This window comes from Pan troglodytes, chromosome 3, assembly GCF_028858775.2.
Source record: "Pan troglodytes isolate AG18354 chromosome 3, NHGRI_mPanTro3-v2.0_pri, whole genome shotgun sequence".
NCBI lineage: Eukaryota > Metazoa > Chordata > Mammalia > Primates > Hominidae > Pan > Pan troglodytes.
Genome location: NC_072401.2, coordinates 25,261,679 through 25,282,407, shown reverse-complemented (window position 1 = coordinate 25,282,407; position 20,729 = coordinate 25,261,679). Strand labels below are relative to the sequence as shown.

Genomic DNA, 20,729 nt, shown 5'->3' with positions numbered 1-20,729 from the left:
ATAGTTGTTTTTTTCAAAATCAAGGCTTGATTTATTCACACATCTATACATTTGCGCATCAAGAACTAACATACCTTATCCTGGCTGAACAGATCTGAAGAGCCATTTTTTTAAAAAGCAAGGCTTGCTTTATTACATTCATGTATTTCATTGTGAGCACAAGTAATGGTCTCCTTTGCAGATACAATGCTTACTGAGGCCAGTGAATTCTTAGGAGAATAAACATAGTTGTCTGTGACTAAATGCAGGCTTCAGAAAGCATAAAGTAGATTTGGTCAAAATTCTGTCCCTGGAATTTGTCTATGGTCATCAAAAAGGCTAAAGGAAATGGAAACTTATTTTGAATGTGAAAAGCAAATTTATATCAGGAGAATTAGAGCTATAGGGTGTGGCAGCAGTAGCCAAGACCCACCTTACTCAGCTGAAACCCAGTCCTCTTCCCTGTTGATACTGATGTTTGTTATCACATCGCTGCTTCTGTCTGTGATCATTTTCTCTTCCTTGTGCTCCACCCTTCGTCTTGGTAGTTTCATTTTAGTCTTGAAGTCCCTCTGATTTCACTCTTTCATTTCTTCTAGAGCTTCTCAGAGTTTTTACCAAGGTTCAGTCATTTTAAAACTTTTAAACATTTGATTAAGTAAATAAATGCTCAAAAGTTTATTTAATTATGTAATTAAGAAATGCTCAACACCACATACCATGCATATCAATCAATACTTTTATGTTGTATCAATACTTTTATGTTGTATTAAAATTAGAATGGATCACAGATGTAGGAACATTGTTACACGTTGCAGAAATTCTAAGCTCCATTTTAATTCAAACTTGTTAGATTATATTTCCTTTTTAGGATATATATATATATATATATATATATATATATTCCCCAAGCTGAAGCTTGGGGATATATGCCTCAGCAATTTATCTAGAAACCTTAGAAATCCAAGCCATGTTTGGTATTGGGCAAGGAGAAGAGTGGGCAGATGCAAGGAACATTTCTGAATGTCTTAGTCAGTTCAGGCTGCTGTAACAGACTACCATAGACTGAGTGTTTTCAACAAGAAGCAGACATTTATTTCTCTTAGTTCCAGAGGCTGGGAAGTCCAAGATCAAGGTGCTAAGAGATTCTGTGACTCAGGAGGGCCTTCTTCCTGTTTTGCAGATGGTGGCCTTCTTGCTGTATTGCCATCCTCAAATGGCAGAGAAAGAGGGGGTTCTGGTCCCTTCCTCTTCATATAAGGGTACAAATCCCATTATGAGGGACCCATTTCATGACTCATCTAACCCTGAGTACCTCCCAAAGGCCTCACCTCCAAATACCATCACACTGGGGATTAGGGCCTCAATATGAATGTGGGGAGGACACAAGCATTCAGTCTACAGCACTGAGGGTGATATGGTTTGGCTGTGTCCTCACCCAACTCTCACCTTAAATGGTAATCATCTCCACATGTCAAGGGTGGGGCCAGGTGGAGATAATTGAATCATGGGGGTGGTTTCCCCCATACTGTTCTCTTGGTAGCGAATAAGTCTCACAAAATCTGATGGTTTCATAAATGAGAGTTCCTCTGCACACTTTCTCTTGCCTGCTGCCATATAAGATGTTCCTTTGCTCTTCTTTCATCTTCTACCATGATTGTGAGGCCTCCCCAGCCATGTGGAACTGTGAGTCCATTAAACCTGTTTCCTTTATAAATTACCCAGTCTTGGGTATGTCTTTATTGGCAGCATGAAAGCAGACTAATACAGAGGGACAAAGACAGGACTTGGCATTGACTGGTCTTTAAGGTCTTAAGCCCATGTGACTATGAAGCATTACCAAAACTGCAAACAAGAGGGACTCTATGGGGGAAAACTGTCTTCTGGAAAGTGCCAGCAGATTTTCCAGGTAGAGGATCCTATTGGCAGCCAGAAACGTGGGTCTGTATCTTCTACAAGAAGCGAGCAGAGCCATCGATATAGATCTGGGAGCTGTACTCAGAGGCAGGAATTAAGGTCATGTGATAGCTAATGAGTGAGAATGAATGAAGAGAAACAGATGGCAGATCACCGGGGGAAGTGCCCTCAGAGGGGCCAGAAGGAAATATCAGAATCAACAAAGGGAACTGGGAAGGCATATGTAGGAGGTTGAATACTGACCCTCAAAGATTTCAGGTCCAATTCCCTGAAACCTGTAAATGTTACCTTATATGGCAAAATGACTTTGCCGATATGATTGATTTATGGATCTTGAGATTAGGAGATTATCCTGGATTATCCAGGTGGGCCAAAAATGCAATATCATGTATCCTTTCAAGAGGGAGGCAAGAGAGAGATTGTGCACACACAGAAAAAAAGGCAGTGTGACCATGGCAGCAGAGATTGGAAGGATGCAGCCACAAACCAAGGAATCCTGGCAGCCATCAGAAGCTGGGAGAGGCGGAAAATGGATTCTGCCCCAGAGCCTCCAAGGGAGCACAACCCTGGTTTTGGCCCAGTGAAAATTTTTTTTTTTTTTTTTTGAGTCGGAGTCTTGCTCTGTAGCCCAGGCTGGAGTGCATTGACACAATCTCAGCTCACTGCAACCTTTGCCTCCCGGGTTCAGTTGATTCTCCTGCCTCAGCTCCCTGAGTAGCTGGGATTACAGGCACGCGCTACCACACTTGGCTAATTTTTGTATTTTTAGTAGAGACAGGGTTTCGCCATGTTGGCCAGAATGGTCTTGAACTCCTGACCTCAGGTGATCCGCCCGCCTCAACTTCCCAAAGTGCTGGGATTAGAGGCATGAGCCACTGTGCCTGGCCCCAGTGAAATTTTTTTGGACTTCTGATTCCAGAGCTATAAGGGAATGAATGTGTTTTGTTTTAAGCCACTACGTTTGTGGTTGTTACAGGAGCCATAGGGAATGAATACAGCATGCTCACAGAACTAGATTGAAGGAGAGACTACAGGGAGAAACAGCTTGCGAGGAGCATGTGGCCAATGAGAAAGTATGCTACAGGGTGGGGAGGGGGATGTAGACCTCACAAGCAGGAGGGACGCAGGATAGACTGAAGGATCGAAGATATGAATCAGCTCTGGGAAGTGAAAGCAGTGGATATGGATTCCTAGCTCTACAGATCAGTGTAGCAAAGGAAAGATGAGGTGATATTGGATGGTAGAATCTTGGAGGTTGCATATCTTGTTTTATAAAATAGGAATACAGCACATGTTAAAAAATATAAATAGCACAGAAAAGTGGAAAATTAAGCTTAAAGTCTTCCTCCACCCTTGCTTCTTGCTGTGGTCCTCAGTCTGCTTTCCAGAGACAACCTACAATTTTTAGTGCATATTATCAGAAAGAATCTCGCAACTTGGCAAGTAAATCTGTATACATAATCCCCTGTTGATGAGCACTTGGAGTTTTCCAGACTTCTGTTTTTAAAAACAGTGTTGTAGTGAGTATCTAAGAACAATGTGTCTTGAAATATCTGGCCTATAAAAGAGTCTTACTAATTTTTATTTTCTTTATTAATGTATGATTGTACCTGTTTCCCTGCATCCTTCTCAACACTGAGCTTTGTCAAACCTTTTCATTTTTGTCATTCTGATAGAGGAAAAACTACATTTCTTTGGGACTTAGATTTCTGCAATTTTGAGTGATGGTGTGAATCGTTTAATATGTCTGCTCTCAATTTCTATCTCTTTTTCTGTTTCTGGCTTGCCCATTTTCATTCAACATTTACATACCTGTTGGAAATTGTGGTGCATTCAGATGAACAAATTCTGTACTCATAAACATGGGTAAATCTCACAAACATCATGGGAAGCGAAAGGAACCAGCACAGTAAGATTCCTGGATATAAAGTTCAAGGACCAGGCAGATCTCATTTCAGCATTTTAAATAGGCTAATGGTTATCCCTGGCAGCAGAAAAGGGACTGGAAAGGGGATCCAGGAGTCCTGGACTTGGAAGTGTTTGCAGGGGTTGGTAATATTTTGTTTCTCATCCTGGTTATATGGGTGAGTTCACTTTGTGAAAATTCATTGAGCTGGATACATAAGTTCTGTGCACTTCTCTTTGTGTATATTATACTTCCATTTATAAAAGAAAGGGAACTATTTTTTAAATATTTTTGAATGCTTAGAATGTGTCAGACACTGGATGAGTCAGATGAGGCTCCTGTTCTCATGGACTTAAATTTAGAATGAGATAAACACGTCAAATGTTTAGTGCAGTGCCTAGTGTGGAAAAGCACCCAATAAGCGTTAGCTGGGAGGATTTATTTAACAGAGGGGAGAAACTGATCAGTGCATGTGGAGACCTAATGGGTGCGTGACATGGCTGGGAGGACACGTGTGATGAAACTGTGTGAAATGAGGCTGCAGAGTGAAACAGGAGCACATCAGCAGGACCTTGTAAGGGCCTAAGCGAAAGGAAATTTATCCTGAAAGTGACAAGGCTCCAGCAGAAGGTTTTAAGCAGGAAAATGGCATGGCCAGGTGATGCTCAACATCCTTTCTAACCTGCTGCAGTTCTCCATCTCCCCAAGTTCCAACTTACAGCCTGAAAACATACCTGCGCATATATGATAGCAAGCTCCACTACAGCAGGGTTCTGCTGTGGTTCCATTCAGGGGTACCAGAAAGTGTTCCTGGGGGCCCCTCATTCCTGGTCCAGGACATGTGTCCAGGCTAAACCCAGTCCCACTGTGGCTCTGTCATACCTTTCTTCACTGTTTAGCCTGAGGGCTGGGAAGAGATTGGCTTCTGGGGAAACTCAGTGTCTGTTATTGAATGCACGTGCCCGGGTACTAAGAGCTGGCTCCGCCATGCTGCTCCCCACTCATGCAGAGCAAGCATTGCTGGTTAGGTCCAGAAGGGGCATCAGAGAGTCCTATCCTGATCACAAAGCAAGTGAGTAGGGAAATGAGGGCTGGATGTCAGCACTTTAAGGGCTCCCCCTTCTCTCCCATGTCCTTCCTGTTGCAGTGCTAGAATTTCCATCCTATAGAGAAGGGGTTTAGGGACAACAACTCAACAGGGGAGGGAGCTTGAAGGTGTATTTGCATATAATTTATTTGATATTGAGGAACACTAGGTGTCCGCATTAAGGAATGAGATGCTGATGGAGAATTGTGGAGAAGGGGTGGCACTAAATCCTTCCCGAACTATCCTTCTGCTTCCCACCCTCAATGCAGCCGGAACCTTTTTTCATTACTAACAAGCCCTGGCTCTCAGCTGCAGAACCAACAAAACCTTTGTCCTCAATTTAAATATTTAATGGGCACAAGGAGCGGCCATTAGAGAATGGAACAGAAGCTAACCAGGTGCCTGGAAAGGATGGATTATGACATGGCCCAAGTGCTCCCTTGCCCTCTGTTAATAATGCAGGAATCACTAGAATGCATGCTCGCTGGTTTCACCTGGGTCCTGTGTTCCCCTTCGGCTCCATTGCCCTGCACAGGGAGCCAAAAAAGTCTTGCTCCTTTTTCAGAGGCCCTGTGCTGGTAGGCTGGGTGGGAGGTTGGCAGAAGAGGGGCGGTGAGGGCTGATTTGCTGCCAGAGGTTTAATGTTGTCCTCGTTCTGTTTTCAGGGGAGGCTCAGAAGCAAGAAGAAGATGAAAGTTGTGCCGCTGCTGAGGCGTTGACAGCGCCTGAGGATGCTGGGAGGCCCGCTGTCAACTCCCCAGCAAATCAGAGCCGCGGGAACCAATGCAAGCTCTTTCATCCTTCATTACCCCAGTTACCTTCTGAGGAAGAAGTAAACAGCCTTGGAAGGGAAATAATGAAACTGACAAAGGAACAGGCAGCTGCAGAACTGGAAGAGGTCAGAAGAGAGAGTCCCATAGAGGGTCAGAGGAGTGAGACGGGGCCAGCCCCGCCAGGCCTGGCCATCCAGGGGGAGCTCCCTAAATCTCACCTGGACTCCTTCGAGGCCAGCCAGCCAGCAGCCAAAGCTTCCACACCGGAAGACGGCAAAGGGATCCCAGAGGGCGGAGGCATGAGGAGCACCGTGAAAACCTGAAGGGGAGAGGGATCTGACACAATGACACATTGAAAGCCCCAGAGAGGGTCAAGAATGAAGCATCGGAATGGCGCGCTCACGTCGCCTTCTCCTGAAATACCTCCGAGTCTGCAAGTGAGAAAACGCGCTGATCCTGTTGCAAACTGTGAATATTCTGATGATGCCAGTACAGTTTGATTTATTAAATGTAGGTCCTCAAGCTTCTCAGTGTCATCTCTTTTCTGCCAGAGAGTGCTACTGTGAACAGGGCCAGGCCCAGGAATCGTGTCCACCATATGGCTGGTTTTCAGCATCCGTCTTTCTGTCAGCTTTTGTTTTATCAGAGATAAGATGTTTTTGTATTAGCATTTAATGTTGTCAATCAAAATTATGGGAAGAGCTAGAAACTGATGGGGTTTTTATTCAGGTCCCCATCTTGGTCAAGGTTAGGCAGCTGGAGAGGAAGGTGTAATTGAGCGGAACGTGTCCAGAGGACCCATGGCTGCACCCCATCAAGTCAGGGCCCGGTAGGACTGCCTGGCATGGGTGTGCTTGGCATTGTGCCCACAGCACTGCTGTCGTGGTACAGACTGGCAGTTGGAAGGGGCCTTAAGCAGGCTGAGAAGTTTGGGCTTCTGGGTTGAAATCCACGGCCCCGGTTGAGGCCTGTGTGCTGAGTGCCAGAGCTGGAGTTTTCTAGCTTGTAAATCTGGAGAATTAACTGATCTGAAGTGATTGGGAGGGGTGAGCATAAAAGCCGGGGAACAGGACTCCCAGTGGTGGTCTGGTTTTTTTGTGAGATGAGATGAGAGCTACCACCTGGAAATGCTCATTCTCTGCATTCAGCCTGTCTCACATACAGGATTGTATGGCCATTTCAGGTTTGGGAAAGATCTACCTGCTGGGAGCCAGTCTAGTTTCCTGCACCACCTGCAACTTCCAAACCCTTCACTCCTTCAACAGAATGTTGAGGCTGCCTCATTTGTGCCACCAAGTATGGGAATCTTAAAGACAGAAACAGAGCTCATGACCTTTTATGGGAAAGAGAGAGGAAAACAAAACAACTTCACAACAGCATGGCAAGGGGGGATGTGGAACCAAGGACATGATCCAGGGATGGGAAAGGATGGCATGCTCAATTCTAGCTGGTTCTTTCCTTTCAGATAAAAATGAGCTTTTCTAGTTGGCATCCGGCACTGCAGAAAACTAAAAGTCATCCAGCCATAGCTTTTTCCTTCCCTGGAAAGCCTGAGACTAGATCCCAAAGCTCAGAATGCCTCTGAGAACCAGAATCACTCCTTTGAGAGGCTCTCCTTGCAGGAAAAAGAGAGGCTCCCAGAGTGGTAGCCTCTCAGTGAAAATGCATCCTAAAAATTCAATGTTTATACCAGGCTCATGACACTAAGATGTGACATCTGGACACGAGGGGTCAGCCACGTGGATACATCCCTCCCAGATTGCATCTCCAGGAATCACTCTGCTAGCAGAATGGGCGCCCCATCCCTTACTATGCTGCTCCTCCTCAAAGTGCAGCCCAGAAGGACCCAGGCCTTTGATGCACACTGGGTGAGCCTCCCACTACTTCAGTTGAAATGGGAGCATGCTGGAGTCAGCGTTCTGTTGCTTCTGGTGAGAAGGACATCCCATTGACCCCTGGCCACCGGGTCCAGTATTCCATCCTTCCTTCTGTCCCAGCCTATCGCCCTCCCCACCAGGCCCACCCCCACAACTTCTCCTCAAGGGAGGTTGCTCCCGCAGCTGGAGGGCTTGCACAGACCAGCAGTCACAGAAATCATTCTTCCTGCTGTACTGGGCCTTAACTGCCTGCAAATGTCCAGCACTACTGCATAGGATGCCAGAGCCACCGAAGGAAAACACAGCCAAGTTTAATATAATAATAATAAAAGGAAAAATCTCAGCCTGCAGAACTCTGGTTTTGACCCACCATCGGCCAGATGCACATCTTCAGGGCCTGTTCAGCACCTTCTGAAAAGCAGGGCTCGTAATAGACTCCAGCACATTCCATCAGAGTCAGGAAAACTGCGGTGAGTCCCAGAGAATCTAGGGTGCAGGGCAGGGAGCAGGAGTCATAAGGAGTGATAACCTAAATTGTGTAGTCAGCGGGGAGGGTCTTATGTTATTAGGTGAAATGAGAGCCAGTAAGTTAGTTGATCCTGTCACAGATATAACCCTGATAACACCCCATAGATACGCGACACGTATGTCCTGCCCCTGCTTTCCCCATCCAACATGGTTCTTCTGTTCCACAGACATTAAAGGGGGTTTCTGCAATTACTTACAGCTGTCTTTTGTCTTTTTTAGGATCATAGTTTAAGGTTGTGGCATTCTGTCCCCTACTTCACTAGATAACCCTGCATCAGTCATGGTCCTCTCAGCTTCAAGCCACACTTAACAGAAACTTAAGCGGTAGGGAAATGAATTATGTTGTATAACAGGAACTTCGAAAGTAAGGCATTCCAGGGCTATACATTCAAGAAAGTTGTCAAGGTTCTAGGTTTCCATCTTCCTGCTCTTCCTGCTGTGTCAGCTGCTTTCTCATGATAACGAGGTGGCTGCAACAGCTCCAAATAACACCTGTTCAAGGGCAGAAGGAAGTTTCTTCCCACATACATGTGTGTGTGTGTTTCAAGAGCGAGAAACCCAGTTCCTATCACATTTTATTGGTCAGAATGATCACCTGGGGCTTGTGGTCGCATGAGACCTTGTCACATGATGATGTCACATGACAATGTCTTAACCATTTCTTAGCAAGGGAGATGGTATTACCATGATCTGTTTAGGTTCACCAAGATTCACCCTTAAGAACTGAAGAAGGGCCCTGTCGCTAGACATTCAGACTCTAAAAGGCTGAACACCAAAACAGAATCATATCTTGGGATGTGTAAGAGAGTTGGGAATAGACAACCAATGGTGTTGTCTCTGAACCCCATGTTTTTTTGTTGCTGCATAAAAAGCCAGAAAATCATGTTTCCGATGAGTTTGGAGTTAAGGGGAGGGGCTGTGGTTGTTTGCTCAGAAAAAGGCCATCTCATCCCCCCTCCCTGGCATCTTTCTGATCTGTCCTGTTTTGTAGGTGGAATGTTCCCACCTTTGTTTGCCTGTTCAGACGTGTTTGTCCTTCCATTATTTTTCCAGCTGGATTGCCAGCAGAATGCAGAGCAGTCTGGAGAAATGAAACAGAGCTGACAGGTCTCTTAATGAAAGCTTGTTTGCACACCCTGCCTCTCCTGTGATCGCTCTGTACCTGAGAGCCTCTAGGTGTGGATTTTTACATGAGCGTTTGTCTTTCTTTTAATTAAGGCCTGTAGAAATGGATTGGTTTTTGTAAACCAGGCATTTCTCATCCCTCACTCTTGCTCTTCCTCTTTCCACACCTTCTCTGCCCACCTTCTTCTCCCCTCCCCCTTCCTTCTCTTGCTCCCACAGCTATTCCCAAAGCCTCTCTAGCTGGGAGGCTCCTGATGGCCTCAGCTCAATGCCGGCTGGACCCTCCCAGCTTTTGGCAATCTTAAGCAAGCTAAATTAGTTTGCCCATCGTTGCTCCTCTTCTGTGACCTCCCTCCCAAACATGCACCACCATCACGATGCAAAGTGCTAGAAAAGGGCTCTGCTATCAATTGTTCACATGTTGGAGTAAATGTTTTGATGTGTTATTCCTACCGGGAGCCTTTGCACCCCGGTTCACGATATGGCATGAAAAGTTCTGTCTCCTCTTTAAGGAATGACAAAGACCAGCTACTTACTCACTGAGGTGATCTTCTCTGTCTCTTTAAAATTACAGCATGCCTTCACCCCTGTTGGTTTTCACTCCAAAAAAATGGGGTGCCCTCTTGGCTTTGTTGTTTTCCCACAGCCTTGTGGATGACTTGGTACCCTACTTCTTTTTTTTTTTTTTTTTTTTTTTTTTTTTGAGAGTCTCACTCTGTCACCCAGGGTGGAGTGCAGTGGCATGATCTCGGCTCACTGCAACCTCCACTTCCCGAGTTCAAGCGATTCTCCTGCCTCAGCCTCCCGAGTAACTGGGACTACAGGCATGTACCACCATGCCTGGCTAATTTTTGTATTTTTAGTAGAGACGGGGTTTCACTATGTTGACCAGGCTGGTCTCAAACTCCCAACCTCGTGATCTGCCTTCCTCGGCCTCCCAAAGTGCTGGGATTGCAGGCGTGAGCCACTGCGCCCGGCCTGTACCCTACTTCTTTTTGAAAAAGAGAGCACCTTCTTCCTCTGCTTTCATTCTGAAGCCTCCATTTAAAACACTCCTCCTCCTTAGCAATAGTGAGGGTCCCTTCAGACTAGATAGGATGTCAAAAGGCCAAAGCATTGCCCCCAACACACTCCTTTAATGTAGTCCCTTCTTTCCAGGTGTCTTCCTGAAGAGAGAAAAATTTATAGATCAGAGAGATGCAATTGGGAGCTCCGTAGTGAATCTAGTTAGAAATGAGTAGCAGAAAAAATAGGAAAGACCCGTCTCTCAATATTATGGTTGCTTCCCAAAACAAAACCAGTTGATACAGCATGAAGGCAATTTAAAATGATAGATATGGACATGCTGCCTTACATTTCATATCACCTCTTTACTAAATGAGAATTTTTTGGATGCATAGGGAAAGTTTGCATAATATTGAAAAGTTTGACTTTCTGGAATCTATGTGAGCTCAGGAATATATTTGGGGATCTTAGCAGAGGCCAGTGGTAGCCTATTAAATCTAAAACAATTGGCTTTGTTTTTAAAACCAGCTGCTATTTTGTAGTTTCTTTTAAAAAAAAAGTACCTTCTATTCATTTGCAGAAGTTGCTTTATTGGATTCTATGGTCATTGTATATCATAACTATATCTTTTTTGTTACCTGAAATAAACATGTGGCAATTTTCCTGATAGAGATGATGAATTATCTTTATTGTTTGCTTCATATTCCACCCTCACCACCGGGCAAGCGGAGGCTGAGCATGACTTCTGCCATATTGCAGCAACTTATCAGTTGCAATCTGTCACCTAAAACTATTTGATCATATGGTAGTCATGAAAAATATGGAGAATGTAAAGATTTTATGCATTCAGTCAAAAAAAGGCAGATCTAAAATCAGTTGGTTTATTTCCTGCAGTCTTTCAAGTTGACCAAAGCACTCACTGATTTGCTCTATCTTCTTACGTTTTTAGTATTTCTGTATATATGCACTAAAAAGCCCCACTCAGAAAAAAAAAATCAGTGCAATTCTGAGAAAAAGCTTATCCTAAACATCTAAAGATAGCATTTCTAATTATTGTCTACATTGTGTTTAAACTGTGCAAACTTGAGCATTATTCTCACTTTACCAGCTGTGTCTAGGTAGAGTCATTACATCAAACGCTTCTAATTTTACAAAAAGAAATCAAAACAAGCGTGTGTTTCAGTCCCCGTGACAAATGCAAACCCTGTGAGTCAAATAGGCAAACTGATTAGCAAGCTGGCTGGGAAGTCAAAACAGCAAATATAAGGAGATTAACAAAATAGATCTGTAAGATGAGAGGAGTAAAAATAGACTCCAGGGGCCAAGTGGGGTCCGGTGGGTGGCTTTGGTGGCACACATATGGTTCTGTGCCAGGAACCAGATGTCTGCCTTTATGGCCCACAATCTTCCCTTCATTCTAGGTTCCCTCCCCACAAGAGATGGGATCGCAGAGTTCATGTCATTCAGTCTCTCAATGGATGCAGAAATCCTTCTCGGGAACCTCAGAGGTAGCAACTGTCCTTCATTTGAATCCTGGTTGCATGATGCTCACTGCCTTACAAGGCAGCCCCATCTATTTATTGGTAGGTAGCTGTTTTTTGGATCTTAGCCATTGTTATTAATTAGATACTTACTAGGTCCTTATTTGTTGTGCATGCTATGCTGTGCACCTCTCGTGAATAACACTTGATTTAATCTTCAAAACAATCTGGTATGATGATCTTATTTTACCTATGCTCAGAGAGGTTAAGTGACTTGTTCAGGTCACACAGTTTCTGAGTGTGGCAGAGCTGGGGTTCAAATGGGCCTTTCTACCTGAGTCTGACCTGTTAACCATCATGCTATATGCATATCTTTGCCCTTACAATGAACTGTAAATTGTCTGCCTATTATTTCCTCTTTTTTTTTTTTTTTCTTGTTTGCTTTTTGCTTTTTTGTTTTGGGGTTTTTTGGTTTCGTTTTGGTTTTTTGGCTCTGGAGGCCCATAGGATAGTTTATCCATCCCATTCCCGAAACAGAAATAGAGTGAGTCGGCCAGGGTGCCTCTTCAGCCCCCATCTACGGGGTCAAGGGTTGTGAAGAGAAAAACTAAGAACACAATGCAATTGACAAGAAGTGTCAGCCTCCTTCTGAAAAAAAAGGTCCACACCTCCCTTGATGGTCCTGAATTCACCATAACCGAGGCAGCAGAGTAGACGATGGGTGTTTGGCACCCATCCTCTCCATCCTGTGTCCCCGTGTAATAGCTGCCTTGTTGCAACTTGTAATTAGGGGGATATTTGAGATCAGGATCAGGAGATTTAGAGACACTGTTTGCTCATCCCCTTTCAGTGTCGATGAGTACAGTTCAAGTTAGTATTCAAACCAGTGAGAACCAACTGGTGGAGCAAAATCACCAGGCAATAGCCTTTCTCTTCAGTTGTCACTTGGGCTCAAGGAAAGATTTTAAAATAACAAGTTAGTCCTAGTTAGAGGTAAAAATAACCCCTGGAGACAGGTTTCTGGCTGCGGTTCAGTTGGACGCACTGCCTAGCTAGTCTGGGAGAAATGGAAGCTGCCTCCCAGTAACCAGGGTGGAAAAGTCACAGCTAGGAAGTGAGGCTACCCTGGGAGGCTAAAAAGTTATTGCAAGTATGTTTATTCCATGAATGAAGGTGTATACACAAGACTGTTCTAGCCTGGGTATAGATTATAAGTTTCAAAAGAAAGCTGAACTCCCAACAAGCCTTCATCAAAATCAACTGCCTTTCCATCCCACTGCCTCCGTTTGCCTCTGGTTTTGGTCCTGCCAAATGCTAACAACGTCACATTCCAACCCTACTCTTCTGTGCCTAGGCAAGATGCAGTCACCTGGCTTCCCTGGCACTGTCTCTGATATCTGGGAAATGGACCTAAGGCTGTACTCGGAGGCAGATGTGACAAGCTACCAGCCCAGGTGAGATGGAAGGCCTCTTCCCCTCTCAGGCCAGAGGGTCCAGTGCCAGAATCATCCCGACGCTTGTCGCAAATTAACTTTCTCTTCTCCCTTTGGATTCCACAGCTCTGGGATGTAGCCCAGGAAGCTGTATTTTTTTTTTTTTTTTTTTAACTTCCCTGAGTGATTCTGGTGATCTTCCTCTTGGAGCCACACTGAAGGGCAAGACAAGCAGTGGCTGAACGTTGTTGCCAGCAGGGTTAGGGAGGTGGGGGCAGAGGATAAGGAGAAGTCCTGTAGGGATTTGGGAAGTATGTTTGCCACTTCCAAAAAAAAGAAAAAGAAAACGAAAACAAAACAAAAAAAAGCTCAGCTTGGGAGAGAAGCCTAAAACAAACAAACAAAAAAGTAACCAAGACCTCGACGCAGTACTGAATTGCTGAATTTTTAATCTGTAACACAAAGGTTGCCAAACATTCCCCCAAAGGAGCAGCTCTCAGTGGGGTGGCGGTGGATGCGAAACAGCTGAAGACGCGGGGCAGTTGGCCTGGCTTCCGTTGCACGGGCTGGCTTGCCGCGGGAGCGGTGGTGGGTGGGGAGGGGTGGGGGGACTCGAGGCAACCCCCCAGAGCGGCCTCTGAGCGCCTAGGAGGAACCTGAAGGCGGGAAGGGGGAAGATCGTCAGGTCAAAGGCGGGAGTCTCAGGGTTTATGGGGTGGGGAAGGAGGGTCTGGGTGGAAAGGTACCTCAGGGAGCCTAGGAGGCTGTCAGCGTGAGCGGGGTGTTTCGGTACAAATGGAGGCCTTCAGACCTACTGAGTGGGGGGCTCCGAGGGTTGGGGCGGTCCTCAGGATGGAAGGATGGTGGGTCTCGGTATAGGGAGACCTCTGGGTGGAGAGGGCTGCGGGGAGACTTCAGCAAAGGCGAAGGTGAGACCTCAGGGTGGAGGGTGTCTGTTGGAGCAGAGGAGAAGCTCAAAGGCAGAGGGGGGCCTCGGGGGTCCCTGGCCGCCGCCGGGTGGGGGCCGCGCTCAGGCGGCCTTGCACTCGCTCTCGCGCCGCCGCTTCTTGCGCTCTGAGTGCTCCCGCGCCTGGCGCTCCCAGAGCCCGGGCCCGCACACGCCCACCACGCAGCAGGCCAGCCGCCGGCCCGCGTTCCCGTTCTCCACGCTGGCCTGGTTGCCGCCGCGGCCCAGGTCGTCCTCGCCAGCGTGGACGACCACGGCCCGGCCCACGATGGAGTGCGGGCCCGCGAGCGAGGCGGCCAGGCCGGCGCGGTACCTCCAGAGGCTGCCGTCGCGGACCGCGAAGTTGCCGAAGTCGCCCGGGTGCTGCGGGTGCGGCACGGCCAGCGGGTTGTAGTGGGGCCCGGTGGACTCGCAGCCCTGGCTCAGGTCCCCGAACTGGTGCACGTGGATGGCGCGGCTGGAGCTGTTCGGCTCGGTCGGGAAGCCCTCCAGGGCGAAGAAGGCGTCGAGCTTGGCGCGGGGCGCAAGCTGCCGGAAGAGGACGACGCCGGTCACCCGGGGCTGCGCGGCGTCCAGCGTGGCCGACGGCTGCACCTGGCAGGCGGCGTGGAGCGCGCCGTCGTCGTCCCGCCGCTGCATGACCTCCTGCCAGATCTCCGTGACCTTGGCGTACATGTCTCGGATCCACTCCGCCGAGTCAGAGTTGGGCTCCGCCGAGTCCTCGCCCGTCCAGGCGTCCGAGGCACCGGCTGCCAGGAGCAGGCAGGAACACAGTAGCGCCAGCATGGCTGGAGTCGGGCACCTGCGGGACGCCCCCGCGGAGGTGGGGGCAGAGTGAGGCTTAGTCACGTGAAACATAGAATCTCAGGGACCCCATTATCGCAGAACCAACCCCCCAGTCCCCAGTGGGCTTCCTGGCCCAGTGGGCATGCCTTCATGTGGCAAACGTTTGTCTAGGGCCTGCTGTGTGCCGGGCACTGCGTTAGGTGCTGTGGCTGTAAAGATGGGTGAGACCCAATCTGAAGAAACCCACAGGGATCTGAGTCACAAATGATCATCGTCCTCTCCAGTCCCATCTCTATAGCGTGGAGGGGGTCTCAGGGAGCGTGAGGGGTGTCTCATGGCCCTTCCAGACCACCTCCCTCATCTCCCCACCTGGTCTCCTGTTACCCTCTTCCTCCATCCTCCCCCACAGACATCCCTAAGGCTTCTGTCCCTGCCTTCTGGGGCTTTGCATGTGCTACGCCTTCTCCCTGAAGTGCCTTCTCCCTGTTCTCTGCTACACTCAGTAGACTTGGAGCTTCTTGAAGACAGAAACTCAGTTTTATTCATCGGTATCCCCAGCACCTGGGCCCACACCTGGCAAAAGGAAACATATAATATGTGATTTTGCATAAGGAGTTCAGTGAGGGACAGACTTGGCATCCAATCATTCCAGCACAATCCTATGATTGAAGATGGGGCCTGTGCTGGAGAAGGACAGAGGAGGCAGTACCCATCTCCCTAGGAGCCTCCGGGAAGGCTTCTCAGAGGTGGTGACTTTTGAACTGGGTTCCACAAGATGGGTAGGAGTTTTCCAGCCAAGTTGGGTAGGAAGGCCGTCTCAGCAGGCAGTGCAGTGGAAGTTTTTAAGAAGAAAAGTGGGTGATGAGATAGTCTTTGGTTCCTTAAGTCCTACTGGTAAAAGGATGTGGGTTGGACTTTGGGATGAAGAGGAAAGGGGAGGAAGAATGGGAGTAGCCTAGGGAGAGACAGAGAAGCAGAAATAGAGACAGTGAGATGAGTTAGGGGGCGTTGTAGTAACCCAAGCAGGAAATGAAGGCTTTTACCAAAGTGCAGGTGGTGCACACAGAGGAGGCATGGGTTTAAGAGACACACCGGGCAGCACTGGCAGGATGGAAGATGAAGGCACAGTGCAGATGACCAGGGTTCCCAGCAGGAGAGACTGAGTGGAGGGAGGGTGGGACCTGTTCTGGAAAAGCAGGGAGAGAGGATGAGTTCAGCTGGAGTCTCCTGAGGGTGAGACGCTGGCGGGTGCCCAGGTGGGGAGACAGGTGGGCAGACAGTTGGAAACTTGGGTCTGGCACTTAGAAGAGGAGATGAAGCTGGCAGGGGTTCTCAGTGTTGACTGCACATCAGATGTCTGGTTTTTAAAAATCAGATGCCCAGGCCCCACCCCAAGAGATTTTGATTCTGTGAGAAAGAAAGGAGAGAAGAAAGAGACAGAGAGAGGAAGGAAGGGAAAGAAAGAGGAAAGAAAGAAAAGAAAAGAAAGAAGAAACCTCTATCAAAGATTCTGGGGCCCAGCTAGGAATTATAAAGTCAGGTACAGATTTGAATCCCAATTCCAACCTATACTAACTGTGACTTCACGGGGTTACTGATGCTTAGCTTCAAGTTCCTTACCTGTAGAATAAGGCCAGCCATGCCACCGAGGTATTTCCAGAGGGATTGATGCTGCCTCCAAAGAATTGCTTTGAAGGTCAACTGCATTTCCAGCACCAAACTAGGTGCCATTAAAAAACTCCAAGATTGGGTAGATATGCTTTATATAACCATTTCAGAAAGGCAATTTAGTGTGGTTATTAAAGGGATGGATTCCAGAACTCACCTCATGAATCTAAAGCCTGACTCTGCCACTTAGTCTAAGGGTTAGCTGTTACTATTTTTATTGCTGAGTAGCAGAGTAATTGCTGGACTGCAGACTGTACACTGTCTCATCCCCTGTGAACCTCAGTTTTCTCATCTGTAAATAGGGATACTAATACAGACTTACCTTAGAGGCTTGCTGCGAGGCTTAAAAGAGATGATTAGAATTGCTAAAACTTATCGAACACAGGCGCCAGACACTATTATAAGTACTGTGCGTGGGTTAATTCCCTGCATCCTCACAAGAACATTATTCAGTGTTATCCCCATTCTAAAGTGTAGGAAACTGAGGCAGAGAGAGGCGTGTGTCCCGCCCAAGGTGACATGTTCACTAAGGAGCTGAAGGCAGGATTTGAAAGTGTGTGTCTGCTCCAAGCCCAAGGTTTAGGCACCACACTGCACACCTCTCATCTAGGGCACTTAGCACAGAGCCCAGTACATAGAAAGTTCCCAGTAAATGGCAGCTCTTAGCTATCAGAGAGAAGCTGCTGGTAGAGATTTTAAGGACCATTAGCTAAGAGATGCTATGGACACGGTAAGAGAAGGTCCTCTTGAAAGGCTCCAAGAAGGAGGATCCAGAAAGAGGGAGAAGCAGAGAAAGTGATGTTGAAGGACTCACCTAAATGACATGGCCCAATGTGGTACTACTACCCCAAAGCCCCAGGGAGTAGGCAGGAAAGTGGGGTAACTCTCCTGCCATACCTGGACATGAAGTCCCCCATCATCGAAGACACCTTCCTCCTAAGACAGCCCTGCCACTCAGAAGGGCTCTGCTGCTTAGAAAGTTCTCCCTAAAAGCACAGAGCAAAACCAGATTGTTTGGGGTGTGTCAGTGAGCTTTCTTTTTCAAGAATCCTTGGGAAATAAACATTTTAAGGAGATGTGTTTCTCTGAAACCAAAAGAAGAGCCAGGCATGGTGGCTTATGCCTGTAATCCCACCCCTTTGGGAGGATGAGACAGGAGAATCATTTGAGTACAAGAGTATGAGACCAACCTGGTAGAGACCCCCATCTCTAGCAAAAAAAAAAAAAAAAAATAGCTGGGTGTGGTGGCATGTGCCTGTAGTCCCAGTTACTCAGGAGGCTGAGGTAGGAGGATCACTTGAGCCCGGGAGGTAGAGGCTGCAGTGAGCCATGATAGTGATCATGCCACTACATTCCAGCCTGGGTGCTGGGTGACAGAATGAGACCATGTCTCAAAATAAAAATTAAAAAAAAAAAAAAGAGAGAAGAAGGAGGAGGAGGAGGAAAAGGGGGAAAGAAAATTCTCCCTCAAACCCAGGTAAACTCTGACTTCTTGTTTCTTAAGCCTTTGACACCTCTTCCCCTCGGGACCAACTTGATTCTTCTCCCACAGCCTCCTGCTCAGTTTGAGCTGTGAATGACCAAGTGCCTTTTTAAGGGCCTCCTTTGTACGTGGATCTGGAAGGGAGGACGGTGTTATCAGAGAAAGAGGACAGGGGCCCTTATCCTGAACCAAATAGAGGCACCAAGCCTTTATCTCCTTCCTGGGTCTGTATCTGGGAAGAACCTGACCCTCTTGAGCCTTGGGTGTGTTTCATCCCTCAGCTGTCTCCTAGAAGGAGCTCTTGCTGGGAGCCTGAGCTGGCCAGGGCCTCTCTGCTTTCCTAAGGAGGTGGCTTTTTAGAGTACCTGCTGTCCCATAAGTGGCTCCCGACACCAAAGCCATGCAACATCTAGAAAGGCCCCCTTTCTCGTCACTCCAGATTCCTTTTTCCTAACACTAAAATCCTCTTGGACTGGTCTTTGCAGATCCACAGGAGGAACGGTTTCTTCCTCCCCTCCTTGCCTTCCTCCCCCCTCACTCCACCTCCCCACTAACCCCTCAGAGCAGCCAGGGAAAGTACATTTCCTTCCCAAGAAGATGATCCAATTTGTTCCCAAGAAGAGGCCCGTTGCCCCAACCCAGCTTCAGACTCAATAAGCACACTCTGAGAAGAACAAAATGAACCTCAACTTAGCACCCACCTTTCCAGCTCCTCCAAGAGAGCTTTCTCTCCTGAAAAGAGAGCTGCACCCAGCCGGCCCAGGAACGCAGGCTGTCCCTGGAGCCTGGGCTGTTAGCGCGAGTGCAGGAGGCCAGCCCAGAGGAGTGGTCAGCGTGAGGGAGCCAGTCATTGGGCCAGTTCAGGGAGGAAAAGCAAGCCAGACCTCCCCGGGTTGTAGAAGTGCTTCGCCTCCACCTCCTCCCGCTCTGTCCCCACCTCCTCTGCCCCTCCCATTTCTGGGTTTTCGGGCCAAGGATTCCATTCCGCGACTTCACCGGCTTGTAGCCAGTGACCTTCAGCACACAGCAGGGGAATAAAAATGAGAAAGAAAATCGCCTGTTTGGAGAGGTGTACAATGACCTCTTTATTGAGAGGCCCTTTGCTTTTCTCTAAGTCAATAACTTATTGACTTATTTTTGCTGCATGGAAATGGGCACCTTGCAAATGTGCGTGGCATTTGCTCCGGAGCTGTGCTGTCATACCTATGAGAGCAGAGCAGCGGGTGGGTCGTGATGACACACTCAGGCTGCAGAGTCCCAGCCTTGTCTCTTCCTATCTGTGTACGCCTGGAGCAGCTGCACCACTCCCTGCACCTCCTTTTCATCATCTGTAAAATGGGGGTGTGAGGCTGTCCACCCCGCACGCCCACCGTGAAGATCCAATGAGATCATCACTCGCCCAGTGACAACACAGTGGCTGGCACTAGCCGCACTCATAAATAATCATCATTGTCATTGTCGTTGCTGTTATTATTAAAGAGATGAAGGAGTCTTTTTAAAAAATGTGTTGTCTGGGAGAACTAGGAGTGTTTCCCTCCCGACGTCTGTCCTTTTTTTGCTGCCATGAACTTTTCTCAATCATAGCAGCCCTTTCCAAAAATAGAAGCTCTTCTTTCCCAGAAAAGCCCATGTGGGAAAAACCAGGCAGCCTGCTTGCTGGCCTGCCCGTCCTCCTGCATTCCTGCAACAAATGTTTATTGGGTGCTCATCCGTTCCAGTCACCATGCTGTATGCCGGGCACCCACAGCTGCATGAGTCACCTTGGGGGTTCATACTCTGGGGACGGAGACAGCAACATCAGTAAATGCATCCAGTACAGAGTGGGGAGCGCAGCGACGAAGAATGAACAGGGCCTCGTGAGGTCCCAAACACCCGTTTCGGTGGCAGGAAAGCTTATAAAAAATCTAAATCTCTGGACCCCACCCTAGGCTGGGTGACTTAGTTACCAGCAGGAGCTTCCTAGAATCATCTTGGAAAAACTCAAACTAATGCTCTTTATCCAGGGACAGGCATTCTGCGAGAAAAGAGGGAGACTTCCCAGAACTGAGACTCCAGCCCTTCCACCCTACCGTCCTTCCTTCTGGCCCGCTGAGAACTCAGGCACCAGTAGCTCAGTCTTGCACCTCTGCATTCTGTTGGTAGGCGTAGTTATCCTCAACTAATGAGTGTTCAGAATTCCCCAAGCCACCCACCACCCCACCCCCACCCTGCAACAGTCTAGTTGCTTATTGTGAATCTTTCTTCCCATTTTTAAAACATTTATATTTTCATTCAGTTCTTGAAATCCTAATTATATACATTCATAGCTACTATTTTAAATGGCACTTGCTTCACTTGGCCTAATTTTATTTCTTTTAAGGTCCAAGAAAGCACGTCTCCATTCTGGTATTCTAGGACTTGTGCTAAAGCCTAGATTTACTTTCATTTTGATGGCATTCTAGAGGAAATCTGCCTTTTTCTCGCCACCGCCCCCAACCTCCCCACCATGGCAACATTCATTCCCTCCTCCTTTGGTAACAACATCCCAATTTCCTTTCTGAGAAACCACTATACTTTCAGTCCAGCAGGTGGTGTTGACTTCATCTCCTGCTCCAGAGGTAGCTTGTGGCTTAGGTATGATAAATCATACTATTGCACTGGTTCAGGGATGATCCACCTTCAGAGCCAATGAGATGCAATGCCACTTTCACTGGGACTGTTGAAAGAGATGCATC

The 20,729-nt window shown here is 47.6% G+C and overlaps 2 protein-coding genes across 6 annotated transcripts in view; one reads left to right on the top strand and one right to left on the bottom strand.

The window, feature by feature from the left end:
- Positions 1–8,259, top strand: part of CCDC149 (coiled-coil domain containing 149) — a 106,745-nt gene extending 98,486 nt beyond the window's left edge. For all 4 annotated transcript variants that reach the window (XM_526540.5, XM_009447440.2, XM_024356053.3 and 1 more), the window contains one exon: positions 5,555–8,259. In XM_526540.5, coding sequence (XP_526540.2) covers positions 5,555–5,985 — 431 coding nt within the window. In that variant the 3' untranslated portion in view covers positions 5,986–8,259. The remainder of the gene's footprint in view (positions 1–5,554) is intronic.
- Positions 8,260–13,543: 5,284 nt separating this feature from the next.
- Positions 13,544–18,884, bottom strand: SOD3 (superoxide dismutase 3). Of its 2 annotated transcripts, XR_679530.3 has the most exons (3): positions 18,717–18,884; positions 13,858–14,880; positions 13,544–13,767 (listed from the first exon to the last, which is right to left on the bottom strand). XR_679530.3 is itself a non-coding variant. In XM_009447439.3 (2 exons), exon 2 carries the CDS (start codon positions 14,862–14,864, stop codon positions 14,142–14,144), a length of 723 nt encoding a protein of 240 aa, XP_009445714.1. In that variant the 5' UTR covers positions 14,865–14,880; positions 18,717–18,884; the 3' UTR covers positions 13,544–14,141. The 2 variants fall into 2 exon arrangements, 1 of the variants encoding a protein (XP_009445714.1); XM_009447439.3 differs by having other exon boundaries at positions 13,544–14,880.
- Positions 18,885–20,729: the final 1,845 nt, after the last annotated feature.

Excerpts from the sequence above, each read along its gene's own strand:
- SOD3 (XM_009447439.3), bottom strand. The coding sequence starts at position 14,864 with ATGCTGGCGCTACTGTGTTCCTGCCTGCTCCTGGCAGCCGGTGCCTCG.